This window comes from Sapajus apella, unplaced genomic scaffold (assembly GCF_009761245.1).
Source record: "Sapajus apella isolate SASKATOON/1434 unplaced genomic scaffold, GSC_monkey_1.0 scaffold2, whole genome shotgun sequence".
Lineage (NCBI taxonomy): Eukaryota > Metazoa > Chordata > Mammalia > Primates > Cebidae > Sapajus > Sapajus apella.
The window spans coordinates 76,361,743-76,387,044 of record NW_022436942.1 but is presented as its reverse complement, the minus strand read 5'-3'; the positions used below and the strand labels follow the sequence as shown (position 1 = coordinate 76,387,044).

The window sequence follows — 25,302 nt, the reverse complement described above, 5'->3', positions numbered from 1 at the left end:
TTTGAGACAGAGTCTCGCTCTGTCACGCAAGCTAGAGTACAATGGTGCGGTGTCAGCTCACTGCAACCTCCGCCTCCCTCAAGCGATTCTCTTGCCTCAACCTCCCGAGTAGCTAGGACTGTAGGCATGTGCTACCACACTCAGCTAATTTTTGTATTTTTAATAGAGACAGTGTTTCGCCATGCTGGCCAGGCTGGTCTCAAACTCCTGACCTTGTGATCCACCCGCCTTGGTCTCCCAAAGTGCTGGGATTACAGGTGTGAACCACTGCGCCCAGCCAGGTGTTAGCAATTAAAGGAGATTTTAGCTGAGTGAGCAGTTAATCAAATGAACAAAGAAGAGTATACTGTACTTTTTTTTTTTTAATTTATTTTACTTTCAGATCTGGGATACATGTGCAGAACGTGCAGGTTTGTTACATAGGTATTCATGTGCCATGGTGGTTTGCTGTACCTATCAACCTGTCATCTAGGTTTTAAGCCCCACATCCATTAGGCATTGGTCCTATACTGTACTTTCTTAACAAGTAGTCTTGTTTTCACCATAATTTAACGTCTTAACTATTCTGATTCACTGCTTTTATTTTTCCTTTGCTCAGATGTTCTGGAAAAATTGTGAATTTTGTCCTTTTGAAAATATAGTTGGTTTGTTTACTCTGTAATCCAAAATGAAGCATGCTTTTTCCTAAAATTCAAACTAGTGGCATTTGCATAGTCACCTCTTCTCTTTGGAACCTGTCTACTTCTCTCAGTCTTGTCACTACTTCCTTAGTCCAAGCTACTATCATCTCTCTTGCCTGGATCTTTGCAATAGCCTCCCAGCTATCTTCATATGTTCTTGCCTCCTTCATTCTGTTCTCCCCATGGCAGCCAGGGTAATCATTTTGAAATGTATCTCATTACGACACTCACATACATGAAATCCGTTTCTCCTATACTAAAGATCAGTGTCCTTACATTGGTCTGTAAAGCCTCAATGGTCCTGCCTACCTGGCCAGACTCATCTCATGTTACATTGCACCAGCCACTCTGACCTTCTTTCAGCCCTTGATGGCGCTATGTTTCCTCCTGCACCCCTAGGGTTTTGCACGTGCTATTTTCTCTGCTGAGGATATTCTTCCCTCTCCTTTTCCACTGGTTAACTCCTGCTAATTTTTCAAATTTCAGCTTAGTTGTCACCCAGATTAAATATTTTATATTCTTATGGGACCAACTATGTCCTCTTCAAAGCAGTGATCACAGTAATTTCTGCGGTTCTTTAATTTTTGATTCTATAATGTAAAGATGCACGGTGGCAGATATCATGGTCTTTTACTCAACTTTGTATCCTGTATCTTTCGCAGTGCCTGTCACATGATAGAAGCTTAGTAAATTTGTGTTGATTGAATGAGTGAACAAATAATTTCTGAGAGTAAGATGCCAAAGATACAGAAACTTACAAGTGTCCCTCTCACTTAATGCTCAATGGGCAGAAAACAGTTAGGGGGAGGATGTGTAACACCAGACTTTTCTGTGCTTACGTTTGCATTGGCTTTCCACATAACTTAATCTTCAGTTGCAATAGGCTGTTACAGTCCCTTTCATTTAGTGGAACCGTCTTGGTTTTTGTTTTTTCTTTTTAGGAAATGAATGAGGACCATAGCACACCCAAGAAAGAGAAGCAAGAGCGGATCTCCAAGCATAAAGAGAACTTGCAGCACACGCAGGCTGAAGAGGAAGCCCACCTTCTCACTCAACAGAGACTGTACTACGACAAAAACTGTCGTTTCTTCAAGCGGAAAATAATGATCAAGCGGCACGAGGTGGAGCAGCAGAACATTCGGGAGGTATTTATTACGCTCATAACTATTGTCACTGGCATAGGAGACAGTAAGCTATGTGAGGCTTGTCACCACGTCTGCCTTGTCCATTCCTGTATCCCTAGCCTTTAGCACAGGGGCTAACACAGAGTCAGTATACAAAAAAAGTCACAGAATGAACTTACTGTTGATAAGAGGAAGCCCACTCACAGAACAAGGAATCAACTCCTGTATACATGGAATAGAATTGTATTAAACTCCTGTCATAAGCCATATCACACAATGAAGAATCAAAAGAAGTAGAATCGAGAATGTATGCTTTCAGCCTGCTTGTCAAGGACTTGTGTTTTTGTGACTCCGTGTAAAACATTTAAGTAACATTTTGTTGCTCTAGAACTAAATTCATTTATTCAGTCATCCAGCACTCTTTAGAGTGAGTACTAAACATCAGGGATACCAAGCAGCTATACTCCCTGCCTTCCAATGGCTGGAGTCTAAGAGCAGAAAAAAACATGTAACAGACTAGTTACAATACGATATGTTAGGTACCATGTTAGACGTGGAAATGAAGTATCATTGGCATACAATCATGAGAGGGCTTAGAAGACTCTGCTGTTGATGAAAAGATGAGTGTGACTAGAGTTCTCTGTGTTGGGAGTGGAGGGCAGAACGATGTTAGTTGAAAACAGAATGTAGAGACCCTTGTTTAAGGCAAGGCATTTCAAGTTTAGCCTGAAGGCAGTGCATGGCCATCAGAGATTTTTAAGCAGGGGAGTGACATGATGAGACATTTCTTTGTTTCAAAGAATTAGTGCATCAGCTGGGCATGGTGGCTCATACCTGTAATCTCAGCACTTTGGGAGGCTAAGGCAGGCAGATCACTTGAGGTCAGGAGTTCGAGACAACCTGGCCAACATGGTGAAACCCCGTCTCTACTAAAAATACAAAAATTAGCTGGGTGTGGTGGCATGTACCTGTAATCTCCCAGCTACTCAGGAGGCTGGGGCAGGAGAATCACTTGAGCCCAGGAGACAGAGGTTACAGTGAGCCAGGATCATGCCACTGCACTCCAGCCTGGTTGACAGAGCGAGACTTTGGCTCAAAAAAAAAAAAAGAAAGAAAGAATTAGTGCTTCACTATGAGAGAGTGTTGGGAGTCATGAAAAGCAAAGTGCAGCGAGGTCAGCCAGGATGCTCTTTTTCCAGTTCTAGCCTGGAAGAGGCTGTGGGGATAGAGGCAGTTAGATCTGAGTGACATTTCTTAACTCAGAACTGACAGTTAATTCTGACCAAATGGATATGGGAATTTCAAAAGAGGAAGTCAAAAGTGACTTCCAAGTTTCTAATTTGGAAGGTTGAATAGATATGCTGGTATTCACTGAGATGAGAAATACAGAATACTGTGTTCAACAGAAAATCACTGTGATCTGGAGTAAGCAGAGAAAACTTCATAAATGACCTAGCACAGTGGCAACAGTATCACAGTCTGACAAAAAGCCAGTGTTAGCCTACATGAGGGAAATAAGCACTTCAGGCACAGTTAATGCAAAAGTGAATTGATAGCAGCTTGTTGGAGAGCCGCGTTGAAATGAGAAGGAAAAAGGGTGAAGCAAACTGAGATGTATTAATACATGTAGGCCAGGCTTGGGCTCCTTATGCATGCTATCTTTTTGGAAGAGGGAGAGCTACGAGCTGCTGAACATTTTTTTTTGGAGACAGAGTCTTTTCCTGTTGCCCAGGCTGGAGTGCAGTGGTGCAGTCTCAACTCACTGCAACCTTCACCTCCCAGGTTCAAGTGACTCTCCCACTTCAGCCCCCTCAAGTAGCTGGGACTACAGGCACACAATGCCACACCAGCTAATTGTTATATTTTTAGTAGAGATGGGGTTTTACCATGTTGCCCAGGCTGGTCTCGAACTCCTGAGCTCAAGTGATCTGCCTGCCTCAGCCTCCCAAAGTGTGAGGATTAGAGGCATGAGCCACCGCATCCAGCCTGTGAACATTTTTGAGAAGGGCAGTGACATGGCCAAAATTTTACTTTAAAGAGATTAGCCCAGCTTGACAATAATATACAGAATGATTTGAGCATGAATTCTCAATGGGGCTGATGATGCCCCCAGTGGGTGAAAGTGTTGGGGTGGGGGGTGTCTTAGATGCTATTGTAGCTTCAGAGCACTGCAGTGCACCAACAGATACACAGTCTGCCTGTGGTATTAATATTTCAGTGGTGGGGATGATTAAGGGAGAAAAAGACTAAAAAGGCTCCTTATAGGGGCAATAATGAAAAACAAAAAAGCTTGAGAAACATAGAATTAGAGAGAAGAGACTGAAAGCAAGGAGATCAGGTGGCAGGAAATAGAGTATGGACAAGGCTGGTGTAGTAGTTGTCAGAGGTGGAAACGCAATTTGAAGTTTAAAGTAAACAGGACTTGACATATACTAAGGTATGAGAGAAAACGTAAAGACATCATCAAAATTATTTCTAGGGCTTAACACTAGGAGAAATGAAAATGTAGAAACAGAAAATTACAGAGAGGTTTTGGTAAGAAGCTGATTCAGGCCGGGTATGCTGGCTCCTGCCTATCATCCCAGCACTTTGGGAGGCTGAGGCAGGTGGATCACTTGAGGTCAGGAGTTCAAGACCAGCCTGCCCAACATGGTGAAACTCCATCTCTACTAAAAATACAAAAATTAGCCGGGTGTGGTGGTGGGCGCCTTTAATCCCAGCTACTTAGAAGGCTTAGGTAGAAGAATTGCTTGAACCTGAGAGGCGGAGGTTGCATTGAGCTGAGATCATGCCATTGCACTACAGCCTGGGCAACAAGAGCAAAACTCCATCTCAAAAAATAAAAAATAAAATTAAATAAAAAGCTGATTCAGTACTGCACATTTTGAGTTTGTCAGAAGTCAAAAAATCAAAATGAAAAAGGCTAATGGCCAGTTGGAAATAAGTTATTTGGGATTCTTTTCATGTGTCAGTTGTTACGCTAATAATAGATATTGGGAGGAAGTTTGAGCCTAAGGGGACAATCTGTGTCAATAAAAGTTATAGAAGACAATTACTCCCAAAAATGATAGAAACTATATCTGTGACTTCGTTAGTATTAGGTTCTAGCCAGCTGAGCAAAGAATAACTCTGTAAGGGTATTTTTCTTACAAGTTTAGACTTTCCTCTGTTTAGTCTTATTCCAGAGCCCACCTTCATGAAAATGTTCAAAGCTTTTTTATTTACAAAAGTAATTCAAGAACACTGAAAATAAACAAAAACAGAAAAATGTAAAGCTAAGTAGTGAAAGTTCTTTTTAGCAGCTTTCTTGAGATACCAACATATAAAAATTGTATATATTTAAAGACTACAACTTGATGTTTTGATATATGTATGCATTGTGAAATCATCACCACGTTAAAGCTAACTAACGTATCCGTTACCTCCGCATAGTTACATGTGTGCATGTGTGCGTGGGGATGGGTAGGGAGATTTAATTTAAGAACTGTCCTCTTAGCAAATTACAAGCATGCAATACGACATTGTTAACTATCGTCACCTTGCAGTGAGTGCGTTAGATCTCCAGTAATTATTCATCTTGCATCACTGGAGCTTTTACCATTTGACCAGCATCACCCCATTTTCACCTTTTTGTTAATCCCATTCCACCCAGTCTTTACCCACAAAGAGTCTCCATTAATTTGGCATAGAAATTTCTGGATTTTTTTTTTCTATATACATAATACAGCTATATTATATATGACTTTACAAAAATGAGATTACTTTTGTATCAGTAGGGTTATTTGATTTACAAGCAATAGAAATAAACTCTGGCCAACTTAAGCCTGGAAAGGAATTTATTGGAAGAATATGAGGTAGGTGACAGAGCTGAAGAACCAAGCTGGAAGACATGAAGAGTCACGCTGGAAAAGCAACTTCCATGACATAGAGAGCAAGAGTTCATGGGCACTGCCATTTGGATATACCTCCTCCAACCACTTTTTATCTTTGTATCATTTCTGTTCAAGATTCAAATTCCTAGGAGAGACAGAACTTGATTGGGTCATGTGCCTATGCCTTACTCAACCTTCTCTCTGATTCCAGATATAGGGTGGAGTCATTTTGCCAAAAAAAGGAGCCTGTAAACAGAAGCAGGAAAAAATGGATGCTGAGCTTACAAAAACTAGCAGATGTCCACTTTACAGTTTTATAACTCTTTTCTCCATTTACCACCTAGCACATACAGCTCTGCCTCATTCTTTTTAATTGAATAGTATTTTGTTGTATGGCTGCAATATAATTTATTTAATGAGACACTTCTCAGTGGACATTTTGTTGACGTTTTACAGTATTATTAACAATAATACAAGAACATGTTTGTACATAGATATTTTACATATAAACAAGTATTTTGTGGGCTATGTTTTCAGAAGTGGAATTTCTGGGTCAAAGAATGCGTACATCTAAATTTTTAAAATAGATATTGCCAAATTGCCCTCTAAAGGGGTTTATGCTCCTACCAACAAAGCATAAGAATGCCTGGTTTCCTGTAACTTTGCCTAAAGGATTGAGTATTAGCCATCCTTTTAATTAGTGAAAACACTTAAGAGGATCACTGAAACTGGGTTGAGCCTCTTTCTGTCACAACCACACACACACTCAGCGTTTTCTGACCAGTGTTGAAACTAAGAACTGAAACTAAGAAGGCATTAAATATCATAGGCTGACAGTATCTCTATTTAAAAGTTAGAATTCTCGTTTTTACTCAACCCCAGTGAGCCTGAGCATAAAAATTTGGCATGAGTGAAATCAGCTGCTTGTAAAGAAGTCAATACTACTTCCATTGGAGTTAGAATGCTTGAAACACAGTGGACATTGACTGAGGGAAAGGAAGCTACTTGTCTCTTACCTCACACTCCCTCCAGGGCCTATACTTGCATGTGTGTGTGTGTGTGTATGTGTGTATTATATACACATATGTGTGCATTATATACATATACACACACACACATACACATATATATATAGACATACACGTTAAGCACATGGGTGGGCAGAATGACCTGTATCCATTCAAAATTGGTTTTTAAATTAATTTAAAAACCAATTTTGAATGGATACAGGTCATTCTGCCCACCCATGTGCTTAATTTGCCCACCCATGTACTTAATTTGCCCACCCATGTACTTAATTTTATTGAATTTGTGTCAGCTAATGGTGCACATGATGGGACTCTAGTGTGTATATTGTGTCATTTGTACAAATAAAGCAACATTGTATCATGTCTAGCCAGAGCAAAGAATTCTTCAAAATATTTTATCACAGACTGAAAAAGTACAAAACAGGAAAATAGGTAATTTATTAGAACATTTGTATTTTTCTTTTTTCTTTTTTTGAGACAGAGTTTCACTCTTGTTGCCCAGGATGGAATGCGATGGTGCGATCTCGGCTCACTGCAACCTCCGCCTCCCGGGTTCAAGCAATTCTCCTGCCTCAGCCTCCCAAGTAACTGGGATTACAGGCATGCGACACTACACCTGGCTAATTTCGTATTTTCAGTAAAGACAGGGTTTAACCACGTTGGCCAAGCTGGTCTCGAACTCTTGACCTCAGCTGATTTATCTGCGTTGGCCTCCCAAAGTACTGGGATTACAGGTGTGAGCCAGTGCGCCAGGCCTCAATTATTGGAACATTTCTAATGGAAAATACTGAGAAGCTAAATACCCAAGTTTTAGCCTCAGTTCTTTTTATAGAAGTTACATAAACTTATGTTAGTCCCTCAACTCCCAAATGCCTACTAACACATATAAAAGGGGTACATTCTTATAGTTTTAGCACCTCATAGGGTGGCAATTTGGATTGAATGAGATGTATGGAATAACTTTTAAAAATAGAAAGCATATTATACCTTATTAGGTAGGCACAGCATTGGCCTCATAATAATCTGAATAATTTTTCCCCCATGTCTCAAATATTAAAGGTAGCCTATCATCTTATACCTCAGCAACTCAGATGTACAAATTAAAGGTAAAGGGAACAACTTGTAGCAGAAAAACTATTTTAGTATCATGTTTTTCTTACTCTTCTAATAGATTATAAAAACTAGATTTAAGATATTATATGCCAGATATTCACTTCTGAATACTGAAAAATAATGACATATTTATGTATTCTGAAACACTTTCTTATGGTCTTTCATGTTATCCTTACAAGTATGATAGTTCACAATGGGTGCAGCCATCCTCACTTTACACCTGAAATGTAGATTGAGAGACTTGTCCCAAGCCATACATAATGATTTACAGAGGAGCTAAAACTGACTCACACCCCGAGCACTTTTCCATTGACTCTCAAACTTTCATATGTATCAGAATTAGCTGAGTAACTTATTGTAAAGACCAGCTGCTTGTAACGCAGGTAATTCAGATGTAGGTATTTTGTGGACAATATCATGAAGCATTTCATTAAGCATGCAGAGAAGCACTTGATTTCTTCTGAAGGTGTTTGCTTGCTTTGTGTCAGGAGCCCACGAGTTTCAGGGCTCCTGGCAGCTCAGACTCACTTTGCATTTCTCAATTTAGGAAAATGTGGGATGGATAAATATCCAGTATTGGGACTCCTGGACCTCAATGAAGTTGGCCTGGGAGAACTTTCATCTATGGGAAGGGCTCTCTGTCCTTTGGTGCCACCTAGGGGCCAGTTACTGATTTGTAAAAAAGAAATTTGATGGGCTAGCTAAAGAGAAAAAATAAAACAAAGGAAAACACAGGAGGAGATTGGGGGAGTTACTCTAGAAGGCTATTTTTTATTCCTTAAAAATAAATTAAATTGCATTTATGCTCTTGGTTTTTTCTCCTTGTAAGATCCCTGACAGGGTGTATGTGTTCACTGTTCTATTCCTAGCTCCTACAACAGTGCCCAACACATAGTAAGCGCTCAGCAACTATTTGTTGAATAAATAAGTGAATGATTGGTGACTGTGCTCTGGTACTAGATGCTATGCTATTAAAAGGACTTCTCTTCAAATCAATAGAGGGCCCAAGTGTGCAAGATATTTCTAATCATGCCAGTATACAAATGTTATTGATATATCTCTTAAAATAAATAACTTGCATTTTCTCCCATAGAGGATGCCATCAGAGGAAAGAGATATTCTGTGGTTCTAATTTAAAGTGCAGCTCAGGCCAGGGCACAGGGGTCTATAATCCCAGCACTTTGGGAGGCCGAGGCAGGTGGATCACTTGTGGTCAGGAGTTTCAGACCAGCCTGGCCAACATGGTGAAACCCCATCTCTACTAAAAATACAAAAATTAGACAGGCGTGGTAGTGGGCACCTATAATCCCAGCTACTCGGGAGGCTGAGGCAGGGGAATCGCTTGATCCCAGGAGGCGGAAGTTGCAGTGAGCTGAGATCTCACCATTGTACTCTAGCCTGGGCAACAAAAGCGAAACTCCATCTCAAATATAAATAAATAAAAATAAAGTGAAGCTCAAAGCTCTCTCCTTTCCTTGACCTTCTTAATAGTAATACCACTAGTATTACTATTAGTGGTAATAGTCCACTATTACCACTAATAGTAATGGTTCATGCCTGTAATCCCAGCACTTTGGGAGGCTGAGGTGGGCAGATCACCTGAAGTTGGGAGTTTGAGACCAGCCTGACCAATATGGATAAACCCCATCTCTACTAAAAATACAAAATTAGCCAGGTGTGGTGGTGCATGACTGTAATCCCAGCTACTCAGGAGACTGAGGCAGGAGAATCACTTGAACCCAAGAGGTGGAGGTTGCTGTGAGCTGAGATCATGCCACTGCACTCCAGCCTGGGCAAGAGCCAAACTCCTTCTCAAAAATAGTAATAATAATACCACCCTTTTTGCAGTGTAAAATCTTTACCCTTTTATAGCGTTCATCACTTACCCATCCTTGGTCTTTTTTTTTTTTTTTTTTTTAATTTGCACATAAAACATTTCCTGGCTGAGCATGCCTGTAATCCCAGCACTTTGGGATGGGAGGATGGCTTGAGTCCAGAAGTTTGAGACCAACCTGGGCAACATAGTGAGACCCCATCTCTACCAAAATAAAAAATAAAAACAATTATGTCCCTGTATTAATTAAAGATTTTTTGTTTGCATATTAACTGAAATTTATTTGAGCTAGCTTAAGCCAAAACCAGGGAAATTACAACAGACATATGGGAATGTCTCATAAAATCGAATAGCAGTAATACAGCTGGACTTACAGGAGGGCTTAGAAGCAGTAAGCAACTTAGGCATCAGTATATTCCCTTCACTTCTCTCTTTTTCATTTCTTCTTGCTCTGACGCCTAGCTTTCTCTAATCCTCAGCCCTCATAGAAACAGATGACTACCACATATGTGGTTTTTATATGCCTCAATTCTAGCCACACATAGAGATTAACTGGTTCTGAATGTCAATTCCAAATTCCTAGTAGAGAAAATAAATTGGCCCAGGTTGGGCCACGTATCTAAATCTGATTCAGTGAGCTTTGAGCAGAGTATATACTTCAATAAATGTCTAGTGCACTTCCCTAATGGAGTGTCAGTGAGTTGAGCACAAAAGTCATGGTTTAATAAACATTTTTATGTACTGAGAGTACATTGTTCAGATCTTCATATATAGTGCTGTTTAGGAAATATTCTTCAATTGGTGAATGAAAAGTTTTCACCAACTTCCCCTTTCTAGTTTGCTTTCCTTTCTTCCTTCAACAACAAAGAAAGAAAGAAAGGAGTAGAACTGAAAAGAACAGAGTGATTGGATCTATAAATGATCAAACAGACTGTAATGCAGAAGATGAAAAGAGACAGATCTCATCTGTTTTTTTCCCGGCATGTCTTGAACTCTGAGATTTTAAAAAATAGATAATTGACCTACTTCTGATTCGTGCAAAAACAGCGTATTTCCCAGAAAGCTAAGACTATTGCAGATATTATCAGTTTAATTCTCAATCTTGATTGCATATCGGAACCACCTGGAGAACTCTTTTTTTTTTTTTTTTGAGACGGAGTTTCGCTCTCATTACCCAGGCTGGAGTGCAATGGCGCCCTCAGCTCACTGCAACCTCTGCCTCCTGGGTTCAAGCCATTCTCCTGCCTCAGCCTCCCGAGAAGCTGGGACTACAGGCGTGCACCACCATGCCCAGCTAATTTTTGTATTTTTGGTAGAGACGGGGTTTCACCATGTTGACCAGGACAATCTCAATCTCTTGACCTCGTGATCCACCCACCTCAGCCTCCCAAAGTGCTGGGATTATAGGCGTGAGCCACCGCGCCCGGCCGAGAACTCTTACCAACACTGACATCAGGATCCCACCCCAGACAGTTAGGAGAATTTCAGCCTGTGAGATTCAAGCATCTTATGTTTGAAAAGTTTCCTCACATGATTTTTATGGGCAGCCAGGGTGTAGAACCACTAGCTTCACTGGAGAAACATTTGTGAAGACCTATGCTAGCACATCACCTAACTAAGGTTCACAGCAGCTCTGTGAGGTAAGAGGGGGTCAAGTAGAATGAATCCCGTTTTACAGATAGCACAGTTGTGATTGCCGTGAAGTTGCCCATTTTGTAAGTGGTGGACCCAGGAACAGAACCTAAAGCTCAAGAGATTGTTAATTTCATTTCATCTCATTAAGTCCTGCTGCCAAACACTAATGGGTTTAATTAAGAGAGGGGGGCGGGCCAGGTGCAGTGGCTCACGCCTGTAATCCCAGCACTTTGGGAGGCCGAGGCAGGTGGAGCACAAGGTCAAGAGATTGAGATCATCCTGGCCAACATGGTGAAACCCTGTCTCTACTAAAATACAAAAATTGGCTGGGCATAGTGGCACACGCCTGTAGTCCCAGCTACTCAGGAGGCTGAGGCAGGAGAATTGCTTGAACCTAGGAGGCAGAGGTTGTAGTGGGCCAAGATCACGTCACTGCACTCCAGCCTGGCACCTGGGGACAGAGCGAGACTCTGTCTCAAAAAAAGAGAGAGAGAGAGAGAGAAGTGGTTAGCAGTGGCATTCCTTGCCATCCCTCATTTAGTTGTGCATTCTTTCCAATTCACCTCCATTCACCTCTCTCCATTTATCTTTTGTTCCTGGATGCAGGAACTAAATAAAAAGAGGACCCAGAAGGAGATGGAGCATGCCATGCTGATCCGGCATGACGAGTCCACCCGAGAGCTAGAGTACAGGCAGCTGCACACGTTACAGAAGCTACGCATGGATCTGATCCGTTTACAGCACCAGACTGAACTGGAAAACCAGCTGGAGTACAATAAGAGGCGAGAAAGGGAACTGCACAGAAAGCATGTCATGGAACTTCGGCAACAGCCAAAAAACTTAAAGGTAAGAGGAGATAGCATTTCCCTGTTTGCTTCTGGACAGTGTTGGACCAGATCAATGGTTTCTATACTGGAAGTGTCAGAGTCACCTGAGCAACTTTTCAGACTCACAAATTTCTGTGCCCCACACCTATTGCATCAGAATCTCCAGTTGTAAAGCACAGAGTCTGTATTTAAGCTCCTAAAAAAGAGATGTGGCAGGCTGGTTTGGAAACTATGATTCTACTACATTATCTATCAGTTTGTCATCATGTCCATTATGGAATTTCTCTGAGCGCTTCATGACCTGCCCTCTTCAAAACTGGACAAATAGCAGTTTATAGTTCTAATCCCAGGAAATAAGGAAGTTATATTGGCCTTAGGTACTTTGAGCACCACTGTATTGAGAAAGACTCTAAAGCCACATCCAAGTTTAGGAGGAAAGAGTGTCATTTATTAGTGATGTCTGTCATGGTCATCAAGAACGAATCTACAATTGCCAGGCATTTACCACTTCTGCACTAGAGTGGCAGAGATATAGAGGAACTCCTTTGGCCCTCACTGCCTCCAGCTAATTTTAGCTGACTGCTAATTAACAAGCTCCACATACTAAGCCATTGCTATGTATCAGTGAGGACATTGTCAGTGTTGGCACAGACATGAGGCCAACCTTGACCACACTGGCTCTGCATCTCTTCAGTGAAGTCCTAAGCTAAGCAGTGATTTCTATCACCATAAGTCCTCAGAGTGTTCATGAAGTGCATACATGACTATGGGCAACCTGATGGAATGCCTTCTGGGCTTCAAATAATATACTCTACCTTCTCCTTGCCCAAATGCACATTTGATATTGCTACATGCAAGCACAACCTCTTAATGGGGGGAAAAACTGTAAAACACTTTTCTCTTTCAGCTTACACTGACATTCAGTGGAAATGGGTTAGGATATGAGGTACTATCCATATGTTCTCCTTTATGGAGTTGATAAGAAATTGCTATAAACCAGAGCAGTGAGAGCTGGCTTATATAATGCTATCCCCTCTCTCACTTGGAAACAGGGTGAAATATAAAAACAAAAATAAGGAAAAAAAACATTGAACAATGGGAGACACTGAAGACTCTGACTAGGAAAGCATGAAAAGAATTGTCCCCTTTCAACAAGCCAGGCTTCATAATATCCCTCAATCTGCTTAGAGTCCTCATCCCCTTATGACAGTCCATATTTTCTTTGAAGCCATTTGTAAATTCAAAATTACTTATATTCATTCACTATAAAACCAAAAGTGTATGTAGGTTTAACTCTTGTCTGTGTCATACTCTTGTCTGCTTCATTTTTAATGATTAGCAACAGGGGTCACTGCACCAAAAAACAGATGGTCTCAGCACTTGTATTATATCGTTATGGTTGAAAGCTTTCCGTTTTTACTGATGTGTCTTTATTTTTCCTTTGTCATTTTTTCTACCCAGGCCATGGAAATGCAAATTAAAAAACAGTTTCAGGACACTTGCAAAGTACAGACCAAACAGTATAAAGCACTCAAGAATCACCAGTTGGAAGTTACTCCAAAGAATGAGCACAAAACAATCTTAAAGACACTGAAAGATGAGCAGACAAGAAAACTTGCCATTTTGGCAGAGCAGTATGAACAGAGTATAAATGAAATGATGGCCTCTCAAGCGGTAAGTGGTTAGGTTTGGTGCCACAGCTTCAAGAGCTTTGGAAATCAAGAAAATCCAAGATCCAGCCTGTTGTTCCCCAGATGATTCTTGCACAAATTTAGGATATTGATGTTTTTCTGCCCAAAGGACTGAGGAAAGGACGACGCTGAATAAAGCCAAGCCAATGTGGATACTTGCCGGAGTGTCTTATAAGATGGAACTCAAGGAATGACATGCCACATCAGACCTGTGGCACATAGGGAATTTGAGGGCAAATGTGATAGATGCCACATATGATACCATTTGTTCATTTATCAGAGGTTTTACTGACTGCCCTCCCCGCAACTAATATCAGGCACAAATGAATCAGACAGTTCCTACCCTTAGGGAGCCCACAGTCAAGTGAGGAAGACAGTTACACAGACACGCTCATTCAGTCAGGGTTCAGCACTCTGCTGGACCCAGAGATGGAGGATGAGCTAGCCAATCTGTCAGTCAAGCCAGGTGGTCAGATAATTAAGCAGTAATAGTAAAACATAGTAAGTGATTTTAAGTGGCAGGTATTGGGGGTTATGGGAGAACAAGTAGGACCAACTAAGCTGGTCTAAGGAAATCTTCTTGGAGGGAGCCAAGAAACTTAAAGGAATTCATTGATGTTAACCGATTCCTTGAAAATGGAACCTACATAGGCAAAGGTTCAAACAAAGGAAAGTATATGGAGATGGAAAGAACCTGGGTGTGAGCCCAGAGTTCGAGCAGAAAGATTGCAGGACCCAAAATGGAGAGGTCATAAAGGGAGCTTGGGATGAGAGCTTGCCTGGTAATTCAGTGACGATTTCCCAAGGAGATGACTCTTAAAGAATAATAGTTTAGCTGGGTGTGGTGGCTCATGTCTGTAATCCCAGCACTTTGGGAGGACAAAGTGGGTGGGCCACCTGAGGTTGGGAGTTCGAGACCACCCTGATCAACATGGAGAAACCCTGTCTCTACTAAAAATACAAAATTAGCCAGGCGTGGTGGTGCATGCCTGTAATCCCAGCTACTCAGAAGGATGAGGCAGGAGAATTGCTTGAACCCAGGAGGCGGAGGTTGCAGTGAGCCGAGACTGCGCCACTGTACTCCAGCCTGGGCAACAAGAGTGAAACTCCGTCTTAAAAAAAAAAAAAGTAATAGTTTACCAAAAAGGCATAAGAGAAAGAGTTATTCCTGACAAAGGATACAGTATATACAAAGACCCAGAGGCCTGAAAGAGGATGGCACATTTGAGAAACGTTGAGTAATTGCTATGGCAAGAGTATAGGATGCTTGTTGAGGGAAAGTGGGAGGAGAGTCAGGGTGAGAGCCTCAGAAGCCAAGAGTTTGGACATTATTTTGCAAGCAATGGGGAGTTGTTGAAGCCTGTTTTAAGAAGGAAAGTATAACTGGATTAGATTTGTGTTACAGAAAGATATTGGCAGAAATGTGGTAAATATAGGTAAAGAGACCTGTTAGGAAGCCATTATAATAGTCCAGGAAAAAGATGATGAGAGAACATGCTAATGGCGATGAACAGGAGTAGGGAAGGGTTTGAGAAATATTTAGGAGGCAAGAAAGAATAGAAATAACTTAGTGACCAATTTGAGAGGTTTGACAACAGAGTAGAATAGGTCATTATCTTACCAAGACAGAACAATGAAAGAAAGAGTGAGTTTGGATGCTGCAAGGATAATTGACTAAGTTGTAGACATGGTATCTGAGTTTTGTTGGTGTCCAGGTAGAGAAGTACAGATAATGGAAACTTGTAGTTTAGGAGGGATGTCAAGATTGAAGACAAAAAGCTAGAAGACTTCCTTGTGGCTGGTAGGAATAGATGAGATCTGCTGGGGACAGGAGATACTCTTAGAGAGGAAAGAACGAAGGACAGAGTCTGGTGGACACCAACATTTGAGGGCTGAGTAGAAATAGAACAAAAATAAATAATCAGAGACACAGGAAGGGAACCAGAAGAGAGGATGCCACAGGAGCCAGAGCAGGAGTTTGTAACTGATGGCGTCACATGTCACAGAGATCAATTAGAAGAATAAACTTTGAGGTGCTCATTGGACCTGGCACTGGATTCAACCATTGCTTGTCTCAGACAATCAATGGAGTGTGGGAATGGGAGACATGATAGAGCACTGAAAGATGAATTCTAAAGTGAAATCCAAATGGTAGGTGAGACCACTTTTCCCAGATCCTTGTCAATGAAGGAAAAGAGAACAAGAGCTGTAGCAAAAGGAGGAGATAGTTGGGAGAGGCTTAAGCATGCTTGTTCTTAGGCCAAGGATGGGAGCTAGCGCGTTTATCCACTCACCTATCCAGCAAGTATTTACTGAGTGCCTATATGATGTACCAGGCATCCAGAGATACCGTGCTGGATAAGACAGTCATGGAGCATGTCCTCATGGAGATTATAGAAGCATGGAGGACACAGACATTGGAAAAGTCTACTCCGTGTAATAGCAGAGCAAGAGCAAGGTACCAACAGAGTATAAAACAGGAGAGCTTACCTGGTCTGGAGAGTCGGGAGAGGCCTACCTGACACAATGGCTTTGTAGGCTGAGGAACCTGCCCATGAGAAACACGTGTAGACGTGGGGAAGACAGTGGCACTTGGGAAGAATTCACAGAAATCCATTATGTTTGGGATGTAGGGAACTGGGAGAGGACTAACAGAATAAGACTGGAGGGGTAAACAGGATGGGTCATGTAGGGGCTTTAAGGCTTTGTTAAGAATTTTTGTCTTTATCCAAAACAATGGGAAGCCATTGGCAAGTATTAAGCAGGGTGTGACATCAGATTTGTGTTTTTAACCATCACCTGGTGAATGGAGAATGGCCTGGGAGAAGGGAAGAATGCATATTAGGAGATGATTTGTGCAGTTACTTTTACCCCAGGTACCAGAACCTGGTAGCTAGACTAGAAAAGGGGCAGTCGGGATGAAGGGGAACGTTACTAAATTTGGCAGGAGGTAGAACTGAGAGTACTTAATGACAGGTTGGATGTGGAGAGTCTGGTGTTCAGGATGACTTCCAGTCTATGGTTTGAACAAAGCAGTAGATGATGGGCTGGGCATGGTGGCTCTTGCCTGTGATCCCAGCACTTTGGGAAGCTGAAGTGGGTAGATCACCTGAGGTCAGGAGTTCAAGACCAGCATGGCCAACATGGTGAAACCCTGTCTCTACCAAAAACAAAAATTAGCTGGGCATGGTGACGTGCACCTGTAATCCCAGCCACTCAGGAGACTGGGGCAGGAGAATTGCTTGAACCCGGGAGGCAGAGGTGCAGTGAGCTGAGATCATACTACTGTACTCCAGCCTGGGTGGCAGAGTGAGACTCCGTCTCAAAAAAAAAAAAAAAAAAATGTAGATGATGGTCTATGTACATTTACCTATATGGTAAAAAAAAAAAAAAAAAAAAAGAGGTGGAACAGACTGGGAGTGGGAAGGAAAAGGTGATGTGTTGGCTGTGTGGGGCCTGAGAACCTGAGAAACATCCAGCAGAGGGTGTCTCTAGTAGACTAGAGGAGCTCATCCAGACCTCGGAAGGGAAGTCTGAAATAGATGTTTAGTGTGGGAGCCATTTGCATTCATGGTAATTGAGGCTTTTGAAATAGATGAGATTCTTAGGAAGAGAGGTTAGAGGAAGAAGAGGGCCCAGGACGAAGCCCTTAGGAACACCCACATTTAAGCACCACGTGGGTAAGGACTACTGGAAAAGGAATAGTCAGGGAAGACAAAAACCAAGAAGTTGTGGTATCTCAGAAGACAAAGACTTCAAGAAGGAAGGGGCATTTGACAATACCAAGTGCTCCTGCTGGGAGGTCAGGTAACAGGAGCCACTTCCAGACCATCATGGGTCACCTTAATGTGAGCAGTAGACGTGTAGAGGGTTAGGATCAGAATGAGTGTGAAGAGAAGGTGCAGAAAGAGGTGAACGACAAAGAGAAGGAAGGAAGTTGATAGAGACATAAAGGCTGATAGGGTTTCTGTTTTGTTAATCTTTATATTCTCAGCATCTGCAACAATGCGTGGCATACAGCAAGTGTTCAATGAATGTTATATAAAATGGTAGAGACCAGGCGCAGTGGCTCATGCCTGTAATCCCAACACTTTGGGAGGCTGAAGCGGGAGAGGAGGGTCACTTGGAGCCAAGAATTCTTGACCAGACTGGGCAACATAGCAAGAGCCTGTCTCTACAAAAAATATAAAAATTAGCCAGTTATGGTGGCACATGCCTGTAGTCCCAGTGACTCGGGAGGCGGAAGCAGGAGGATCACTCAAGCACAGGAGTTCAAGGCTTCAATGAGCTATGATCACACCACTGCACTCCAGCCTGGGCAACACAACAAAACTGGGACTCAAAAAAAATAAATAAGATGAGAGAGAACAGGATCAGGAATAGAGGTCAATGATTGCCCTTGAATAAAAGGAGAGAAGTGTCCTTTTTACTGAGACAGGGAGAAGATAAAAGTATGTGATCATTACAGTATCCTTTACTGACTACTTACCATGTGGCAAGTACAATGTTAAGTATTTCATAAATGTTATCTCATTTAATTTTTGTGAAACTCCTTTGAAGTAGTTACTGGTTTGACCCTAATTTACCTGTGAGAAAACTGAAGTTTACTGAAGTGAAGCTACTTGCTTAGATCAGGAGTGGCAAATGTTGTAAATGGACAGATAGTAGTTAGCTTTGTGGACCACAGGGTCTCTGTCACAACTACTCAGCTTTGCCATTGTAGCACAAACGCAGCCATAGACAAAATGTAAATGAGTGAGTATACTGATGTCTAATAAAATTTTATTTACGGCTGGGCACGGTGGCTCATGCCTGTAATCCCAGCACTTTGAGAGGCCGAGGCAGATGGATCACCTGAGGTCAGGAGTTCAAGACCAGCCTGGCCAACCTGGTGAAACACTGTCTCTACTAAAAATACAAAAATTAGCCAGGAGTGGTGGTGGGTGCCTGTAATCCCAGCTACTCAGGAGGCAGAGGCAAGAGAATCACTTGAACCCAGGAGGCAGAGATTGCAGTGAGCCAAGATTGCACCATTGCACTCCAGCCTGGGCAACAGAGTGAGACTTTGTCTCAAAAAAAAAAGAAAAAAGAAAAAAATTTTATTTACAAAAACAGGTACCAGGCCAGATTTGGCCCATGGGCTGCAATGTGTCAACCCCTGGCTTGGGAACAAAGGGGAAGGTCACATGACTAATTAGTGGTGAAGCTAGGATTGAACCTAGCTTGGGGGGAATCTGTAAACCTCATATCTTTTTCTTCAGTGTAAGCCACTGTGAGGAACAGACATATTTACCTATACTCTTAGAAAACTTTTTAATGGAGCCAGGCACCATGGCTCACGCCTATAATCCCAGTACTTTGGGAGGCCGAGATGGGCAGATCATCTGAGGTCAGGAGTAGCCTGGCCAACGTGGTGAAATGCCATCTCTACTTAAAATACAAAAAATTAGCTGGGCCGGGTGGCGCTTGCCTGTAATCTCAGCTACTCGGGAGGCTGAGACAGGAGAATCGCTTGAACCTGGGAGATGGAGGTTGTAAGGAGCTGAGATCACACACCACTGCACTCAGCCTGGGCAACAGAGTGAGACTCTGTCTCAAATAAAAACACGAAGAAACAACTTTTTAATGGATTTGATTTGTGTAACCTTGGGTGATAAATACCAAATGCTGGAATATCCTCTGGTTTCTAGCACTGGGCCTTCAGAATCAGAGCTGGTACAGAACAAAACAATGGTACCAGTTACTGATAATAGTAGTAGAAGGCTAGAAATAAAAGGAAATGGAGATGTTCTGAATGTTTAAAGAGTTTAGATAGTCTAAACTGACCATGGAATGAACCTCTCACCCACTTAGCCAGGGCTTACGGCAACTAATGCAGACAAGTAGAAAAGAACAGTACTTTCACTTCCTTTACTGATAAGGAACCTCCCATATCAAGAGGGAATCAGTAACAACCCTCATTTGAGCCAGTAAATCCTTTGGCATTTACCTGTGAGTCTGTTCCTGCTGAATGCTATGTATTGTGTCTAGTGTCTCTTATCCCTTCATTCCTTATTGGGAAAATGAGAACTATCTGTCCTCTTTAAGGATTTTAATGAAACCTGGTTAGGATTAATTTTTAGAAGGTACTTTGGAAATATGATTACATAATTTATGTTCCTCTGATCTCTATAGTGTTTCTCCAGAAGTACTAAAAGAAGACACATGCAAATAACTATCTTAAAATATTATAACATTTCAAAAAGTAATTTTTCAATCAAAATATGTATATTGTCACAAATTGTACGTAAGGTGGAGAATAAGTATCTTGGAAAAGTGGTCAATATGGAAACACACAGATAAGCTCAGGGCATATGGACTGTCTGATTCAAGGGTTCTAATCTCATAGTTCTCAGCCAAGCTGAGGGCCTGCCAAAATGGGACCAAACCAAGCCTTCAACCAGAGGTCATCATTCCTAAATACTGTTCTGCTGATGGTCTGAAACCTTCAACTCTGCTTTAGAGAAGTTGGCACTTCTACTTGGTTCATTCTCCACGCAGGATCTGGGTATCTTGTATAAGATGAAGTTCAGGCTGGGCACGGTGACTCACACCTGTAATCCCAGCACTTTTGAGAGGCCAAGGCGGGTGTATCACCTGAGGTGGGGAGTTCGAGACCAGCCTGACCAACATGGAGAAATCCCGTCTCTACTAAAAATACAGAATTAGCCGGGCGTGGTGGCACACGCCTGTAATCCCAGCTACTTGGGAGGCTGAGGCAGGAGAATCACTTGAACCCAGGAGGCAGAGGTTGCAGTGAGCCGAGATCGCGCCATTGCACTCCAGCCTGGGCAACAAGAGCAAAACTGTCTCAAAAAAAAAAAAAAAAGACCAAGTTCAGGTGCGGCAGGGAGCAAGGGAAACTTGAGGCTGCATATAGTCTGGACATCACTGCTTCAAAGCAGATATGCCTCTTAAAATTAAGCCTACCTACCCTCTTTAGGAAAGAGATTTTTTTTTTTTAATGAGACAAGATCTCTATCTCCCAAGCTGGAGTACAGTGGTGTGATCATAGCTCACTGCAGCCTCGAACTCCTGGGTTCAAGAGATGATTCTGCCTCAGCCTCCCAAAGTAGCTGGGACTACAGGCACATGGTACCATGTCTAGCTAATTTTTTAAAAAAACTTTTGTAGAGATGGTGGTCTCACAATATTGCCCAGGCTGGTATTGAACTCCAGGCCTCAAGCAATCCTCCCACCCTGGTCTCCCAAAACACTGAGTTAACAGAGGTGAGCCACCAGCCAGGGAAGAGATTTTGAACCACTTAGAGTTTTGGATTGGCTGGCTAGCAAGATAACATTGTTGTTGTTGTTGTTGAGATGGAGTCTCACTCTGTCTCCAGGCTGGAGTGCTGCAGTGCGGTGGCGTGATCTCAGCTCACTGAGACCTACACCTCCCAGATTCAAGTGAGTCTCCTGCCTTAGCTTCCTGAGTAGCTGGGACTATGGGTGTGCATCACCACACCTAGCTAATTTTTATATTTTTAGTAGAGACGGAGTTTCACCATGTTGCCCAGGATGGTCTCCATCTCTTGATCTCATGATCCACCTGCCTTGGCCTCCCAAAGTGCTGGGATTACAGACGTGAGCCACCATGCCCGGCTGCAAGCTAACTTTTATAGCAAACAATGGGTGCCAATGTTACTACTTGGAGCATAACCGTACTGTGGTATATTCCTCAAGTTTTATGGAAATTGGATTCATTTTTTTATAGCTAAGCATATCTAAATGATTTTAGGGTTAAAGATCTTGAAATAAGGACATGATCAGTTGAAACCAAAATAATGGTAACAGCTACTATTTATTGAACACTTAGTATGCATTGAGAACTGTGCCTAGGATTTTATATGAATTATTTCATTTAATCCTCCCACCAATCTCAGACAATAGGAATTATTCTTTTTTTTTTTTTTTTGAGATGGAGTCTCGCTCTTGTCGCCCAAGCTGGAGTGCAGTGGCGTGATCTCAGCTCACTGCAACCTCCGCCTCCCAGGTTCAAGCGATTCTCCTGCCTCAGCCTCCTGAGTAGCTGGGATTAAAGGTGCCTGCCACCATGCCCGGCTAATTTTTGTACTTTTAGTAGAGATGGGAGTTTCTTCATGTTGGCCAGGCTGGTCTTGAACTCCTGACCTCAGGTGATCTGCCCACCTCAGCCTCCCAAAGTGCTGGGATTACAAGCATGAGCCACTGCACCTGGGCAATAGGAACCATTCTTTTTATTTTCTTGAGGATGAAACATGAGGTCTAGGGAGGTAGGTAATGTGCCAAGGTAACACAACCAAGTGGATGGTGTGGCTGGAATTCAGGCGCAGGTGCCGACTTCAAAGCCCACAGGCTTAATTCCTGGACTATGCAGCCTTCCTGATGCCTGCTGCTGTGGTTTCAGACCATACTGAAAAGAATGTGTACTTTGTAGCCCATTGGGCAGACTTGACTGTTTTTGATTTCTGACTCTGAATGTATCCAAAGCATCTGTGTTTTTGAGGGGGGACCAATTTCAATCAAAATGAGGAAACCTCTTCCAGTAGTCACCAAGAGCTGTAGGCAAGGGTGCATGACAGTGTGTGTCTTCTGTGCCCGCAGTTACGGCTAGATGAGGCTCAAGAAGCAGAATGCCAGGCCTTGAGGCTACAGCTCCAGCAGGAAATGGAGCTGCTCAACGCCTACCAGAGCAAAATCAAGATGCAAACAGAGGCACAACATGAACGTGAGCTCCAGAAGCTAGAGCAGAGGGTGTCTCTGCGCAGAGCACATCTTGAGCAGAAGGTATGAAGGCATTACCGGGGGTCCATGCCACTGGGTGGAAGGGGGTGTGGCTGAGGGAACTGCCATATGTGGAAACTTCCTTAGTTGGAGATTAAAGTGGACACTTTTCACTTACCTGCTTTATGCTACTGGTTCCCTTGTGAGGTAGGCATTGTCCCCATTCTACAGGCCAAAACACCAAGGCATGCATGTCTGACCCCACATCCTAAGTCTTTCTGCTACTCTGCTAGGAAACCCTCAATGTTCCCAGCCATAGAGTGACATGGGCTGCTGGGGGGTTGATGTGACACCTGAAAGGTACTGTGAGCTGATAGCAGAGCTGCCAAATGGCACAAGGAAGCCAAATGTATAATAGATTTGGCTTTTCAGCTATTTTTAAACCAAAGGAAATCACCAGCAGGTCTCTTTAAAAAAAAAATTAAAATGACGATAGGCTGATACTGCCATGCATAATAAATGTTATCCCAACTGAAATATTCATTGCTTTAGATATTCTGAGGAATATGAAGTAGAAAAGATTTCATAAGGCATCTCAAAGCTGTTAAGCATTTATTTGCTTAACCAGTTATGTGCACTTTCTTCCAGTAGTTCCCTGAGACCAGTGTCACAGACTGTTTTCCCAGCTCCTGTTCTAGAACTAAATTACTAATGACCCAGGAGGCATTTGGCTCTCTATGGGAAAGCAGCACAATCTAATTGTGCTTGAGTGTCTTTTAGCTTCTCCTGAGCCATCCCCTGCTAAAACAGGACACTGACCTAGATCAGCCCAGCTGCTGGGCTTGCTAGAGTGGCATTGCCGGTCCCAGTTGGGCCCCAAACATTTTTATTCTTGTGAGCAAGTTTTAAATATAATGGATTAGATTCATTGATCACAGGACTCGGCCAGCCTTCCTCCGTCCTCCCTTAGTTCGTGTGTGTGTGTACATGCCACATGTGTGCCTGTGTGTGTACATGTCATGTGTGCCTTTGTGTGTACATATGTGTGCCTGTGTGTACATCATGTGCCTGTGTGTGCATGTCATGTGTGCGTGTGTCATGTGTCCGCATGTCATATGTGTGCCTGTATGTGCATGTCATGTGTCCCTGTGTGTGTACGTCATGTGTGCCTCTGTGTGCATGTCATGTGCCAGTGCATGCCATGTGTGCCTATGTGTATGTCATGTGTGCCTGTGTGTGCATGTCATGTGTGCATATGTGTAGGTCGTGTACGTCATGTGTGTGTGTACATGTCATGTGTGCCTACGTGTGTGTGCATGTCATGTGTGCCTGTGTGTGTAATGCATGCATGTGGGTGCCTGTCAGGAGATGCTTTCTATTAAGAACTTCCTTATGCTTGTTTCAGATTGAAGAGGAGCTGGCTGCCCTTCAGAAGGAACGCAGCGAGAGAATAAAGTACCTATTGGAAAGGCAAGAGCGAGAGATTGAAACTTTTGACATGGAGAGCCTCAGAATGGGATTTGGGAATTTGGTTACATTAGATTTTCCTAAGGAGGACTATAGATGAGATTAAATTTTTTGCCATTTACAAAAAAAAAGAAAACAGAAAAAAATTCAGACCCTGCAAAACCACATTCCCCATTTTAACGGGCGTTGCTCTCACTCTCTCTCTCTCTTACTCTTACTGACATCGTGTCGGACTAGTGCCTGTTTATTCTTACTCCATCAGGGGCCCCCTTCCTCCCCCCGTGTCAACTTTCAGTGCTGGCCAAAACCTGGCCGTCTCTTCTATTCATAGTACACGTCACAGTATTGATGTGATTCAAAATGTTTCAGTGAAAACTTCGGAGACAGTTTTAACAAAACCAATAAACCAATAACAAAAAAAAAGTGGATGTATATTGCTTTAAGCAATCACTCATTACCACCAATCTGTGAAAGTAAAGCAAAAAATAATAATAATAATAAATGCCAAGGGGGAGAGAGACACAATATCCGCAGCCTTACACCTTAACTAGCTGCTGCATTATTTTATTTTATTTTATTTTTTTGGTATTTATTCATCAGGAATAAAAAAAAAACAAAGTTTTATTAAAGATTGAAAATTTGATACATTTTACAGAAACTAATTGTGATGTACATATCAGTGGTGACATATTATTACTTTTTTGGGGATGGGGGGTGGGTGGGGTGAAGAGATCTTGTGATTTTTAAGAACCTGCTGGCAAGAGTTTAACTTGTCTTCAGCATATTCTGATTGTATCATAATCATTTTCTGCTGTTGCAGAGGATGTGAATACACTTAAGGAGCTCACAGAATCCCAGTAGCACAAATTGGGCTTTGGCAAATCGTGTATTTTGTGTATAGAAGGAATTTAAGGAGAGGTATTACTTATTTTCATATTGTATTTTAACTGTTTCTCTGATCAAATTTTTTTACTTCCTCCTCCTGTTCCTCCCCACCTTCCTCCTTTTCCAATTCAGTATTTGGAGTTCAACACTGTCTCTCAATCAGATTATCTTGATCGTTTTCTTTATTTCCCTTTCCCTTCCTAAGTCCCATTTCTTGGTCATAAATATTGCATTATTCACACTTTCAAACTGTGTATTTTCTTACAATAAAAAATGATGAAAAAAAAAAAGGCTTTACTTCTTTTGCATGCACTTTAAAAACAAAACATTTTTCAGGTTCCAAGGAAGAGCATGATAACTGTCAGAGCTTTTAATTATATTTGTAAATAAAAGTGTTCATCACA

At 42.1% G+C, this 25,302-nt stretch overlaps 1 protein-coding gene across 11 annotated transcripts in view; it reads left to right on the top strand.

Moving 5' to 3' along the window:
- TAOK3 (TAO kinase 3) overlaps positions 1 to 25,302 on the top strand; it is a 204,627-nt gene extending 179,325 nt beyond the window's left edge. For 9 of the 11 annotated variants that reach the window (XM_032241137.1, XM_032241144.1, XM_032241158.1 and 6 more), the window contains 5 exons: positions 1,622 to 1,825; positions 11,893 to 12,132; positions 13,575 to 13,787; positions 22,427 to 22,609; positions 23,952 to 24,144. In XM_032241137.1, coding sequence (XP_032097028.1) covers positions 1,622 to 1,825; positions 11,893 to 12,132; positions 13,575 to 13,787; positions 22,427 to 22,609; positions 23,952 to 24,113 — 1,002 coding nt within the window. In that variant the 3' untranslated portion in view covers positions 24,114 to 24,144. Of the gene's footprint in view, positions 1 to 1,621; positions 1,826 to 11,892; positions 12,133 to 13,574; positions 13,788 to 22,426; positions 22,610 to 23,951 lie in introns of all 11 variants that reach the window. The other 2 variants (XM_032241112.1, XM_032241170.1) reach the window with 2 other exon arrangements.